We start from the raw sequence: 15020 nt of genomic DNA on the forward strand, positions 1-15020 counted from the left end.
TTGGTTTATATTTTTTTCTACTACGTCTGAGAAATTCATATCTTTGTCGGGATGAGCTATAAATGTAAAATGAATTTCCTTTTTGTTTTTTAAAGCTTCAGCATTATATTTTTCTGAGTATGCCATCCTTTTGGTTCTGATTATTTGCGACATTGATTTCCTCGGCTCTAATAGGATTGTCACTATATTCCATATATCGGATTTTTGTGGGACTATCTCGGTGATTCTTTGTTTGTTTGCTTCTGTATTCCTGAATTTTTCGTATTTTCGGCTTTATTGCCACAACTCACCTTTCTTTATTGGGTTTTCGTATCCTTGAATCTGTATTCGTCTGCTTTCTTAGTAGTGGTACTTTGTTCTATCGCTTCTGATATTGCTTCTTCGAAGAAATGAACTTTTTATTTTAAAGTTTCCTGACTAGTAATTTTCCGTAATCTGTCCAAACAGTTGTTCTGTTGGCCTTCTGAACTTTGATCAGTCGGTTTCCTTATTTTTTTCTTTGTTAACTTTGGATTTATTAAAAAATTATTGTTATCACAAAAACACAATGGTATATTTAGCGAGTGAAGTATACACACTTTATGCGACGAGGATTGCCCAGTTTTTTTATTGTGGTATATTCCCACTTTCTCCGGACACTGCTGTACTCCAGGGGTCAGTATGGTGGTGACGAATATGTTGAAGTCAGCTAAACAGATTTCAATTGCCCTCCTGGACTGGTAACCTAGGTATTTGCTGCTAGTCTTATCGAAATAATAAATAAAAATAAACTATACATGAAAATACATCAATATATAAAGAAAAATAAAGCTGGGAAAAGCAACGATAGGAAAAGCGAAAACTCTACGGTTACTACCTAATAACTGCCAAGTGACGCACGAACGGCTACTAAACGGTGCAACAAAATGAAAGCGGGTGCGTGCAACAAGCGAGGTTTAGCGGCGTGTAAAAACTAAGCTCTCGGTCGTCCAAAGCTCTACGGTATAAGCTGCGGTTCTCGCGTTAGCAAATTACCGCATGCGCATTTATTAATTCTGGTAACAACTTTGCAAAGTGTTTTCATAGTCGGTTGGCTGAACACTACCACCACTGAAATCTGAATACTCAGTGCCCTCAACATACTTTTACGACTCTTACTGGAGTGTAAATACTCAGCGCTTCCAGTAGCAGTTTCCCTACCCCCGGTATAATCGGTTGTCTATTGCACACACTATTACTGACCTACCTATCACAATTTAAAGAGTTCACGGCTTACCTGGGTTTCTTCCATTTAAGTCCGGAAGGACTGGCCCAGAAACCCTTTTACGGACTTAATAAAATATCGGACACTTACTCTGCTCCGGCTCTTGTCTTAGCTGTAAAATGTGTGGTGGAGGGGGTTCTGGTTCTTCGAGAACTCCTTTCCTCTTCCAAATATCAAAACGGCGGAACGATTTTCGTTTTAATATACTAGCGGTGCGAATGGTGGGATCGCCTTGGCCTCGCCACCCGAAATCGTACTAAAGTTTCGGAGCGCGGGATGAATCGTAAATACTAATTTCGGGGAGAGCTTTATTTTACATTAAAACCTTAATATCTTCCTGATAATACTAGAGAACAAATTATATTTTCACGTTACAAAATAGCGGAGATATAAATTTACACCTAAAATCGATAATATCGTGCTTTTACGTTTAAGAAGAATAGTAATTTCCAACAATACCAAAATATTGGTATTGTTTTTGAATATTACCCATAAAAATAAATTTAAAGTGATGTTTTATTTGTAAATTAATGTTACTTTATATAGACAACACAAATTACACGTAAAACGCCATACTTGTCATACTTCAAAATAAAACATTTTTAAAAGTCCAATTCTAAACGGAAAAATGTTTGCTTATCTGAGTAAAAAGGTAATAAAATATTTCATTACTTATATTGAAATGTTTACTTAGTCCTAAAATTTCCCAGATTGCTATTCCAAACGATACAAAAATAAACGCTATTGCTTGGAACAAGTTGGATGGTTATATTGCAGTTGCAGGGAAAAATGGGCTTTTAAAAATATTTAAACTCAAGTCTCGTAAGAAGTAAAACCATTTTTGATCCCTGAATAAACTAAAATTGTTTTGTAGCTAAGAAGGACGATCAAAAATTGGGAAACAAAGATCCTACAGAAACGAACAGTCTTTCAACAGACCAGATTTTTGAGGCCTATATAGAAAATATAGAACTAGCAGTATGGAATGAAGTTCATGAAAAGTTAACTACCAGTGATAAAAACGGTTTGATAATTGTATGGATGTTTTATAAGGTAAATATGTCGTTTTATATTACATATATTGTATATTTAAGATTCACTATTAGCCGAAACTATTCTAATTAAGTTATATATTAGTTTGTAGTCAAATTATTGAGTAAAAGTTATTTTAGAACGTTTGGTATGAAGAGATGAGATATAATCGTAAACAGTCAATAGTAGTAGGAATAGCATGGAGTGCAGATGGGCAAAAAATATGCATTACATATGAAGATGGTATTGCTATTGTTGCTTGTATTGAAGGATATAGAATTTGGAGTAGGAAGTTATTATCAACTCCACTATCTGGAGTACAGTGGTCTCCAGATAGCAAGTTTCTGTTATTTAGTTTAAAGACTGGGGATTTACATCTTTATGATCATCAAGGCAACTTTATGGTAAGAGTTCTCTCTGATTTAAGTAATAAGTTCTCATTTTGTGCTACTTTTTATAAACAAATTCACTGTTTTTTTACAGACTAAATTGAATGTATTTTGCCAGAATACTTCATCTGGTGTAGTTCATGTAGTTGGACTTGCTTGGTATAATGGAGTAAATAGAAGTGTCTATTCATCTTGTCCGAATTTATCAATAACTTTTGAGAATGGGAAAACACAGCTCATGAAAAATGAAAGTGATCCATGTAAGCTGAATTCATTATTTTATTAATATTTACAACCTTATTAAAAAAAAAAGAATAGTTTGGTTGTTGAAATATGCTGTCGATCATCATCATTGGATAGCAAAATTATCTGTGAATTTTCATGTTTATAGACATATACTTATAAATAAATCGGTTATTTTCTAGGCTCTAAGTAACTTCTTGTTTAGTAGTTGGTACATTTATATTATAATTAATTCTTAATTGTTGTGACTTTCATGATCCAAGTTTTCATAAAAAATTACCCAAAGATAATAACTTATTAAACTTCAGAATTGTAATGTTGATATGAGAATTATTTAATTTTATAAATAATAATTTTGATGCTTAATGCTAAAACGTTATACAGGGTGAGTCATCAAGAACTTTTCATACTTTTACCTTATAAAGAGCCCTCAGGGACAATTTCATGAGACTATTAAAAAGTGTAACATCTTTTCTTAATTCATAGGCTGATTTGTGAAATTGGCCATCAATTTTAATTTGTTTACACAGCTCATTTGATATTTGAAATTTTTTCATGATGCAACAATACTATCAAGTATTCAATTGGTATTAGCTAAGCACAGAAATTGAAAAACTGGCTTTAAAAAAATCAATTTATGGATTCGTATTGAATACTAAACCTTGTATAATATTCTTTTAATTCAATAATTGATTTTCAAATTACATAAATAACTAATGAAAACTGCATATGCGAAAATTTTGCCTCACTTTTATTCAATTTTTAGTGAACAATCAAATGTTACCAAAAATAGAGCAACCATAATGACTTATCACATAATAAGGTATTAATTTAAATAGAAATGAGTACCTAATTATGAGTACCTAATTATGTACATGTATAAATTCAACTACATATTTAATGTCACTGAGTATCTTTAAGGGCACAAACAATTGTTTTCCAATTTTGAATTTTTAGACAAAAATGGAATTGGGGTATTATTTTCGTTAAACAATAAATTATATTGAATGAAAGTGTGTCTGTTAATGTGTGATGACTGTAAATGATTAAAATTTTCTCTCAGCTAATAACACATTTTATCAACTGTACCACATAAAAATGAAGGGCAACTCTAAAAAGTTTTGGAATCAAGATTGGCGTTGACTGTTAGACTTCTCTTGATATTTTATACCCATTGCTATTATTGTCATTATGGACCATTATTTATGTGTACAAGAATACATATTTCTTCTGTGTGTATTAATGTTACATACCATTGTGTTGGCTTTGGTAAAGCTTTTGTTACTTTCTTTCATAATGCCATATCAGTTTTAGACCACAGAATATGCAGACATAGATTTCGTGATCATCAAACTCCCATTCATACAACCTTTGGGTCAGTTTTTAATTATTTCCGAGAAAATGTCACTTTTCTTGACGTTACTATGAACCCTACAATAAGCACTAGACGAGAAAGTTGAGAACTTAATGTTACTTAGTCAAAAGTAAGTAGAGTCTTAAAAAATCATCTGTACCCATATCATATTCAGATGGTTCAGCTACTAAATCCTGGAGATGAAATCATAGGTTGGCATTTGGCAGATGGATTAACAATCATTTACTAACGTTGTACAGGACACTATATTCAGATAAAGCCCAATTACAAAAGATGAGATAAATAATTCTTGTAATTCATATATGTGGGCAGAAGAAAATCCCCAAGCTATTCGAGAATGTCGTTCCTAGTTATGGTTTTTCGATTAACATGTGGATTGGTGTCATAAATGATGAATTAGTAGGTCCTTAATTTTTTAGGATCCTTTAAGAGGACAGATCTCTTTGAAATTTGTACAAAATATTTTGCCTAATTTGCTTGCCAACGCGAACGTTGTTATTCGAAGGATGTATTTTAAGCATCCCCCTACTTTTTGCTGGCAGTGAGGCGACATCTAAATAATGCTTATGGCAACAGGTGGATAGACGTGAAGGTCCTATTTCATGGCCTTTAAGATCCCCTGATTTCAATCCCGTCTCCATATTTGGGGACGCTTGAAGCATCTAGTTTATACAGGGAATATTTATAACCAATAAAAATTAATTGAAAGTATTTACTTTTTTGTAATATTATTAGAAATGATCTCCAGAGTATCTGTAATTTAATAAGGCAATCAACAATTCGGCAACAAAGTGTGTAGAGGCTGAGTTCCATTTTGAGAATCCACTTTAAATTATTTTTTTGCAATTATTTTATTTTTCTGAGTTCTTATTTATGTGTCTCAACTATATAATTTTAGTTATTGTTCTAAAATTGTTGCTTGTTATTGTTATTAGTTACTGTATTTTATTGTTTGTGATTTGTCGTTATTGTAATTCATTGAAGTTTATCATTTTAGTCTCGAAATTAATAACATTTGTTTATATGAATACCTTATTAGGACATTATGGTAGTGCTATGTTTGATAAGATTCGATCGTGCACAAAAAATTGAATATAAATGCGACAACTATGTCGCATAGGTATGTAGTTTTCATTGGTTATTTATGTACGATGCAATATAAATAATATCCCGAAATTGATTTTTCCAAAGCCAGTTCTGGAATTTCTAAGTTCTAAGGTCAATTTCACAAATCACCCCCTAAATTAATAAAGCAGAGTTGATACTTTTTAATGGCCACACGATGTCTTTGCTGAGGGACTATATATGGTAGAAGTATGTGAAGCTCCTCATGAGTCACCCTGTATATAAACAAGAGAAAAATAAATTTGAGATTATTTTTGAAAACGGTTGTTTTAGCTCCCATGATAGTAGACACAAGAATGTTAGCAGTGCATTGTTCTTGGAACCATGATGGATCCTTGCTGGCCATTTGTGGTCAACAATGTGTAGAAGAGAAACAAATGAACTTGGTACAATTTTATAGTCCATTTGGGAGAGTAAGTGCACATATAGAATTGAAAAAATGTATAATTTCACTACATTTGATTATATATATATATATATATATATATATATATAAAAGGATGTTCAAATAGTGTCTTTTTTTCTAGCATTTGAAGACCTTGAAAGTTCCTGGAAATTCAATAAGATGTTGTGTTTGGGAAGGAGAATCCAAGAGAGTTGCTATAGCTGTTGATTCTTTTATATATCTAGCTAATGTCCAACTTGACTATAAATGGTGCTATTTCAAAAATACTTTAGTGTTTAGTTCATTCAGACCGGAGAAACCTGGAATATGTATAACTTTTTGGGATACTTGTAACAACCAAGTAAGTTTGCAAAATAAAAAAATACATTTTAAATATTTGCTACTAAACAACCCAATGCTGCAATATATTAGTTTTGCTAAATGATAAGTATAATTTGGACTGTAATGTAAACAATTTTCAATCAGGTTTTATTCAAAATGACCAAAATTAATGAACAAATTTCGAATTCGTGGAATAATTTAGAAATAGAGTCTTTTTTATTGTTAGTTACAAAATAAAATCTTGTGTGAGCCATTTTTTGACAAAAAAATACCCGTTTTAATAGAAAATTTTTTTTAGTGTCGTATTAAATGGGTCCATGAATTGTTAGGAATAGCGGGATGTGGTGAATATTGTATAATTGCTACAAAATCTGATAATAAAGATCCTTTAGGAGAATATGGTCTCATACTTTATAATACCTTAGGAAATCCTGTGAGTGGTATGTGGAGTTTTAATATGAATTAAACAATAATTTCATAAGTTTAAGATATGATATCTTTTTTAGGCATATACATAGATTTTGAACCCATTGCCATAGGAATAAGTTCTTATCAAGTTTTCGCATCATCAAAAAATAATTTCATTGTTTGGTATTTCAAAACACCCAAATCCATATCAGGTGAATACTGATTGCAGTTTTTTTTTATTTCATATTGCAGCAAATAGATAGTATTTACAAATATGCATATAATAACATCGTTTTCAGCTAGCAAAAACAGATTAAAAATGTTCCATATAGATGACAGTCCTTCCTATGCAGTTGAAATAATTCCAGAATTAGAAAGTGCTCGCGATATACCAGTTAATACCAAAGAAACTATAGATCCAGTGTGTTGCTTAATTGCAAGTGATAAATATTTAATCATAGGAAGAGATTCTGCTCTTATTCAAATTTATGTACTACCCGCTCTTGTACTAACTAATAAGATAAAAATTAGTACTCGGCCGTATAAGATGGCCATCAACTGTACTTCAACGTTAGTATTTTTCAAATAACCTAATTATAACACTATAATTTGTACGAAAAATATTTCAAACCAACTGTTGTTCAAAGAAGACACATCTGAAAGTGGGTCCAAACTTCATCTCATAAGTTCTAGGAGATCCGTAGGAATTTTTTTCATACCTGCAGTTGATTTTGTAAATACAATTTTTCAGACACTTGGCAATAATTGACATATTTGGCTTAATGAGAGTACTTGATATATCAGAAGGCTTAGGTAGGCCTGTATCCTCATCTACTGATTCGAAATTAGAACGTAAAGATGTATGGGCAATGTGTTGGGCTTCTGATAATCCACAATTATTAGCTATTATGGAAAAAACTAGAATGTATATTTTCAGAGGAATCTGCCTTGAAGAATCAGTAGCTTTTTCCGGATATCTTTGTAACTTTACTGTAAGTATACATTCATATCAATATAGCTTTTCATCTAGAATTGAAATAAATGTCATCTGTATTTTTCATTATGATAAGGATTTGCCAGAAGGTAATTGAAGAAATAGACTTAATTAATTAATGTACTAAAACAAGGCGACCTATCCAAAACCTAAAAAATACTTGATATTGTACAGTACATAGTATTTATAGACATAAAATTTCTTAGGATCTAGAAATTCAAGCTGTTCTTTTAGACAAAGTGATAGAACACCCTGAGAAGCCTCTCAAAGACCATATAATCAAAATAGAGATGAAAAGCTTAAGGGATACCAAACAGCTACTGGAAATAGCTGGTATTAATGAAGCTATTCAGTTTGTCGAAGAAAATGAACATCCTAGATTATGGTAAGATGAAAAATTCACTATGTAAATGATAATATTTTTTTTCTTTGTGTATCTTAGGTGTCTTATTGCAGAGACAGCATTGAAGCAAATGAATTTAATAATGGCAGAAACTTGTTTTGCTAAAGCCAAAAATTATTCTAAAGTTTTATTTGTCAAAAAACTTCAAGATACTCATAATTACCTTATAAGAAGAGCACGAATTGCTGCTTATTTTAGAAATTATGACGAAGCTGAAAATATATACGTGGAAGCTGATAGGAGGTGATTTTGACAAAAATAATAATTAAAAATAATTTACTCTTTTTCAGTGACTTGGCTTTAAAACTACGTCAAACTTTAGGAGATTGGTTCAGAGTTATTCAGATTTTGAAAAGTGGTGTTACAGCTTCCGATACTGTTCTCCAAACAGCTTACAATGCAATAGCGGATTACTTCGTACAGTTGAATAACTGGTAATTTGTAAATTTGTTTAAAACCTGTAACTTTTTCAACCTCTTGAGGAACTGCGTATTAACTTTAGCATCTTTTTTAATGCCTGCTAATTTGTTGGATATATTAAAACACATGATTAAAAATTTTGTTTAATTATATTGTTAGACAATTTTCTCGTGAAATTTAACATACTAATTTTCAATTCGTTACTCCTTTCACATGAACGTGTGTATTAGTTTGATTCCTAGCTTTTATGTAATGTATTAAATCTCTTAAATAGTGAAAAGTATTTCTCAAAGCAGTAATACATTAGTCTAGAGTATTGGGTACCTTAAAATCCGGAAAGTAACCTCACCCATTTTACAAATCAAAACAGATGCATTTCAGGTAAGGTGGTTATAATCGGAATTTTTTTTAAATAATCCACAAAAAATGTTTCAGTGCTAAAAATGAGTACAGAAGATAAATAATTCAATTATAATATTAAATTTCTCTTCTTTTTATAGCATAAATTGTACGGGGTGGGGATTCGAGATACTATAATTTCAATTTCGACGAGGTTATATTCGAACGAGGGGCTATTTTCGGGATTTTAAGGTAGTCACTTTGTTACTGTGGAAGTAGAGAGAATGGTCATAGAATACTCCTCTAAATTATATTTTAACTGATTTTCAATAATGATTATATGGTCTAGACATTAATTCATTATTTTAGGACATCGGCTATCAAATACTATGAATTAGGAAAAAATACAGGAAAATTAGTAGAAGGCTACTATCATTTAGAAGATTGGAAAAACCTTGATGCCATGATAGATTGTTTACCAGAAGGTGATCCTCTTCTAGAAAGAATAGGTGACATGTTTGCTGCAAACGCAGTTCATAATGAAGCAGTGAAAGCTTATGTCAAAGTTGGAAAAGTAATATCTGCAGTTAACTTGTGTGTCATGTACAATAGATGGGATGTAGCAAGTGATCTAGCCAAAACTTATAACATTTCAAAAGTTTCCGAGCTAGTGACGAAATATACTACTGATCTTGTCCAACAAGGCGAAATTATTAATGCAATACGAATCAATACAGAGGCTAAATATTATCTATTAGCAGCGGAACAGGTTTTCAAGGTAGGTAACATGACGGTTTCCATTTTATCTTATTAAATGTAAACAATCAATTTAGTCCTAGGTATTTAATTTTTAACTTCATTATTTGAAGGTAAAATAACCAGAATACGTTAATTTTTGTCTTCACATAATTTATGTCCCTCTGCTACTTCGGAATGTATTCAATATGAAGCTGTCCCAATGGTCAAAGATCACTTTACCAATATGAGATTTAAATTTATCAATAAAAAAATGCAGATTGCTTTGCAGTACATTCACAATTGAACAATGCTGAACAAAAATACCAAATGAAAATTATACCCAAGGCATTTACTGATGACATATATGAAGGTATTGTTAAGACCTAGGCTTAAGATCATAGAGCTTAAAGCCTTCTCTTCAATATGATGAAAGTTGGGTTGGATATATTCAAAAATGGTATGATAAAGTAGTTTATTTTTATGAAAAAAACTGGTTTACAAAAGTAGAAGCACATAATCTGTTTTCAAATAGCAAATGTAACACCTAGATAAGCAAAATATTTGTCTAGAAATTGTAACTCTAGTATGAATACTGAGACAGGCAGGAATATAGTAATGATGTTGCTAAAACTATCTATAACTATCAAGCTCAATGATCCGTGAAAACTCGAAAGCCGGGATAAGAAAAGCAAAAGAGGACACTGTCACGATTTGCTAAGATTGTGAAGGTAAAAATTAAAGCTATAAGAAATGTCGACGATATCTCAGTTCTAGTAAGATCGAACTACAATTAATTACAGATTACATGCCAAAAAAGATGGTTAAAAACTTGGAAGTTAAAAATGGTGTTAAGATTGATGAATATCAGTGTTATTGGAAGCATAGATGGCAGTATAAATATTATAAGAGATAATGGACTTCTATTGAATACATACCCTAAGACTCCAACTTAACAAACATTCCTATTTTTTGCAGCTTGCTACAAAAGAGTCCCAAATGTATGATAAGAACTTATTACGTATTAAAAAATACTATGTTTATGCTGCAAGATTGCTTGAATTATACGAAAAACCCGAATCTGGTAAATTAACAATACTGCTAACATTTTCCATCTTTCAGCGATACTCTTTGTTTTAGAAGATTGTCAATCCACTGATAAACTGATGTTAGAAAATGCTTGGAAAGGAGCCGAGGCCTATCACTATTACATGATGTGTCAAAGATATTTATTTGAAGAAAAACCACATGAAGCCTTGTGTACAGCTTATAAACTACAAGATTATCAAGATCACATTCGTCCCGTCGATGTGTATTCACTTTTAACTCTTGCAGCATACCTTGACCGGACATATGGAGTGTGCTCTAAAGCTTTACTGAAACTCAAGAGTTTGGAAAATGTGAATATAATTACAAAAATAATAAATGGGCTCTATTATTTCCAGTTTTAATAACTTTCAATGACAATTTTTCAACTAATTTTTTTACTAATTCAATTTCTTTGGATTGTTTCTAATCACTTTACTGTAGTTTTTTTTTTCTGATAATTCTTTTGTTTTAGATTTCTGAAATTGAACAAAATCTTTATGAAAAACTGTCTTTTGATGTGTTTGCTGATAACAAACCAATTAACCCAAACACTAGAATGATGTGCTGTAACCAATGTGCCAATTTAATTCATGATTGGTAAGTAATAGTTGAAATACTTGCAGCTGTTTACTTTCTTGACATTTAAAAATTTTCCCACGTGAAATATTCATTATACGCAAAAAAGGGAAATCATACATTGCAAAAGCGATTAGGTATATTTCAAAAAATATATGAAAATTTTGAACAAAAAATTATAAAAAACTCATCAGATCTTTGGTTGTTGTTAATAGTGTGGTTTATACAAATGAATTAAAAGACTCATACACTCTAAGATGGTAACAAAATTTTATCTGATTAAAGCCCAGTAGTCCAGTAAAAAAATACATCAAAATTTCGTAATAATCTTTTTTAGGAATACTCAATGTCCTGATTGCAATCTACATTTTCCTACGTGCATAGCTACGGGTCGATCGATTATGGGTAGAAAAATCTGGTTTTGTAAAGTTTGTAAACATTCAGCTGCAGAATTGGAAATGATGAATCAAAATATATGCCCTTTGTGCCACGCTAAAAATTAGCAGAATTAACCAGAATATTTGTTTCAATATTGCCTTATAAAATGTTGTTTCCATGTTTTTCAATAAATGTTCCATTATTTGTTAATATTTAATTTAATTCTATAAACTCTCAAATTATTTTGAACCATTGTAAGAGAAACCTGCTTCAACCATGAACTCACGTTTTTATAATTGTATTGCTAGCCAAGATCAGTAACTTGAAGAAGATTATTTTAAATTTCATGTTACTTTGTTTAATAAATCATAGTTTTTATTACACCTCGAATTTTTGGATAGTTATTTATCACCTTTTGCTTCGAAGATAATTTGGTAATGAAGGTCTGAGCTCTCCTTAACAAAATTGTAATTGATCGATGATGTTCAAATCCTCCATAAACTTTTTGTCGAAGTTCGTAAAAAGCTGAAAACTGCATATGAAAAAAATGCAAAAAATTACAATTTATAGAAGAGAGATTTGCAATTTCATGTTGGTGACAGGTTATAGAAGAAGAATTATGTTCTTTCATGCAAATCTAATACATTTGCAGCTAAATTTGCTCCTAAATACATTTCTTCTATTGTCAACAAAGTTATCTCTAAAATAGTTTATAATTTAAAAGATCTTTCTGGTAAAACCTAGTAACTGGTATATTTCAGATTTAAAAAATCATCTAGCAATAATTATAATTTACTAATCAGATCAGAGAGTGATACTGATTAATTCAGAGATTTTTCGTTTCTTTTTTTATTTAGATTCATTCTTGCTTGATAATTTTAATCTTTCTTTTTTTGATTTAATATCGACGTGTGTCACGAGTATTTCGTGAATCTTATTATTTTCTAGTCAACAACAATGTTAGGTTATAGAAACCCACATTTTTTTGTTTTTATCTGGTGGAATATACTGTTCTACATTTTACCGCTTATCTTTTATTACCGTTGTGCGAGAGCGTATATGTCGTTATCGTGTATAAATTGTCTATTGATTTGGTATTGTAAGTAGATTGGTTTGTATTTTTTCTTTTATGTTGTGTATAATACAGTGAGTGTATTATATTTGAGTGTTATATCGCATTAGTTTTTGGGTTTTTTGAAACGTTAAAAATTCTGTTCTGTAGAGAACAAATTTCCATGAAAGGAAAATGGAATCAAATGTTCTGGAATTTTCTTGCTTTACGCACCCTTAGAAAACCAGTTTAGTTTGGAACAAATCTTATGCTCAAATATTTTTTGAAATTCCTTGCTATAGGCAAAGCTTGGATTCAGATATTTTGTAGATATCCCTTTCCCTTTTAGCATTGTATTAAGAATACGATAGTAGAACAGTGACAATGTTAAAACCATTTGAGGCAATTTTGCACGCCATCTAGTTACTTTGTCATTTGGGATGTAATAACATGTCAAAATTGTCTAATAATAATATGGTAAGAAATGTAACTGTGTATGTGTAAGTAAAATGACAAAATTGCGTTTTAACAAAAACTAGGTCAAAAGAGCAAAAAGACATTTAGGATTTATACACAGTGAGGTATTCGCACCAATAATCCTTACTACACATGATAATAAAAAAAGTATCTCGTTACTTTTCTTGATGTGTTAACTCATTTCACAATTGTTAATGGTAATAATTTTTTGAGTAGTTTTTGCCCAACCAAAGGATATTCAAATTAAAAATATAATATTATATATACCACAGTTAAATGGTGTTGCAGAGATTAATTAATCTTACTCTTTCTAAAAAAAAAATAAGGCTTGTCTACTCTGTCTACTCTAGCCTAAACAGCCATCATTCCACTGAAACAACTTTTTATGATTTTTCTAAGGCTTTCGATTGTGTTAATCATAATATTTTAATTAACAAATTGCAATACTACGGTTTCAGGGGAACACCTCTCGTATGATTCAAGTCATAGTCATCTAGAAATTAGTGGTAAAATATGTCTATTTGCAGACGACATTAGTTTCTCTTTGAGAAACCCTGATCTCACGGAACTTCATAGGACCATATCTAGTGACCTAATCACCCTTAAATCATTGTGAGATTCTAATCTTCTCTGTCTCAACGTTTTTACCATAAAAAATACATTGCTGCCTTTTTTATTAAATAACATCACCATTGACGTTGTTGAATCTGTAAAATTCTAAGGGCTTGTTGTGGACAATTCCTTGAAATGGATTACCTTCCCTTCCCTTCTGAGGTACGTGTGGTACGACTCAATTTGAGCGAATCTTCAAACTACAAAAGAGAGCTGATATTTACTCGGGATAAACAGCAGGGCTCACTGCAGGAACTTCTTTAAAAGATTAAAAATTCTCACTCTTCCTTGCTTATTCATTTTTGAATCCGTTTGCCTAATTCGTAAGTACGCTTCTCCAATTCCAGAAATGTGGTTGGACGGCTATCCACTTAGGAGCGCAGAGCACGACCTTTACCTACCTATTCCAGGTTCAGAATTAGTTAAGGGTTCAATATTTTACAATGCAAAAAATGTACAATCACTAGCCAATTGAAGTCAAATCAATATCATCTTTTCCGCATTCTGTAATAATTTGAGAACAGCCTTCTACACTGTAAACGACTTCTATTCTAAAAATAATATTTAATTCCGGGCATGCTGCATACTGGTTTAATTTTGCTATGGACTTATATACTAATTATTACCTATAATTTTGTTACTTATTGTGGTTTTCTTCTGTATATTGAGAATTTATTTTATTTGTATCTTTATTTAGTTATTTTTATGTTTGTTTTTTAGTTTTCACAAGCTTTTGTTTACAAATTGTAGCAATTATTTAACAATAAAGCATTTCTCTCTCTCTCTCTCTTGGATAAATCAAGAGCTAAGATGCTACAGTCCAAATTAGGTAAGGAATTCAAGGGTGAGGCAATACTCTGTACTACTTATTGATTAAATAAACATTCTTTCTTAACCTTGAATAATAAAATTCCAGCTGAAATATTTCTCAATAGATAACCTAATTTAAAAGTTTTCGACTGCCATAATTCCACAAGAAAAGGTAAAAAATTTGAGCCTAGAGCGATTGCAATAATAATTATGAGTTATACTCACAATGGTTATAGGCTGTGTGATCCTGGAAATATTGAAATCATCATTGCAAAAGATGTTATATTTTTTGAGATAAGAATATCCATAATTAAGAAGTGAATATTAACGAACTCAAAAATGGACGACAGGAAGAGAAAAGCTTAAATCAAAGACAAGAACAAAAGTAAAAGAGGAACATAGGAGAAGTGTAGAATTATTCATTAATAATATTCAAAATAGCTTAACAAAAGCAAGACAAAGAAGCGACTAAGATGTGGAAGAATGCTGTAGCAGAAAGACTAACATCATTAAACAAAAATAATACTTGGTCCCTGATAAATATCACCAACCAAATAATGTGTCATTAATAGACAGCAAATGGGTATCTCATAT

General features: G+C 31.0%; 1 protein-coding gene across 5 annotated transcripts; it reads left to right on the forward strand.

The window, feature by feature from the left end:
- The first annotated feature begins 1812 nt into the window (after positions 1–1812).
- On the forward strand, positions 1813–11686 carry LOC130902447 (WD repeat-containing protein 35-like). Of its 5 annotated transcripts, none has more exons than XM_057814639.1 (19): positions 1813–1895; positions 1954–2065; positions 2118–2296; positions 2416–2679; positions 2759–2924; positions 5681–5820; positions 5935–6153; positions 6433–6574; positions 6641–6754; positions 6842–7112; positions 7294–7534; positions 7743–7921; positions 7979–8182; positions 8230–8373; positions 9068–9476; positions 10412–10517; positions 10574–10833; positions 10995–11119; positions 11436–11686. In XM_057814639.1, exons 1-19 carry the CDS (start codon positions 1872–1874, stop codon positions 11599–11601), a joined length of 3465 nt encoding a protein of 1154 aa, XP_057670622.1. In that variant the 5' UTR covers positions 1813–1871; the 3' UTR covers positions 11602–11686. The 5 variants fall into 5 exon arrangements, 4 of the variants coding, with proteins under 4 accessions (XP_057670622.1, XP_057670700.1, XP_057670776.1 ...); XM_057814717.1 differs by having other exon boundaries at positions 1848–1895; positions 10577–10833; XM_057814793.1 differs by lacking the exon at positions 7979–8182 and having other exon boundaries at positions 1848–1895.
- The last annotated feature ends 3334 nt before the right edge of the window (positions 11687–15020 follow it).

The sequence above is a fragment of the Diorhabda carinulata genome, chromosome 1 (assembly GCF_026250575.1).
Source record: "Diorhabda carinulata isolate Delta chromosome 1, icDioCari1.1, whole genome shotgun sequence".
Taxonomy (NCBI): domain Eukaryota; kingdom Metazoa; phylum Arthropoda; class Insecta; order Coleoptera; family Chrysomelidae; genus Diorhabda; species Diorhabda carinulata.

What these genes read in the sequence shown, in the direction of transcription:
- LOC130902447 (XM_057814639.1), top strand. Translation starts at nt 1,872, where the DNA reads ATGTTTGCTTATCTGAGTAAAAAG. An exon ending in GGGATACTTGTAACAACCAA is followed by an intron (nt 6,154 to 6,432) that starts GTAAGTTTGCAA and finishes AATTTTTTTTAG; the next exon opens with TGTCGTATTAAATGGGTCCA. An exon ending in GATATCTTTGTAACTTTACT is followed by an intron (nt 7,535 to 7,742) that starts GTAAGTATACAT and finishes AAAATTTCTTAG; the next exon opens with GATCTAGAAATTCAAGCTGT.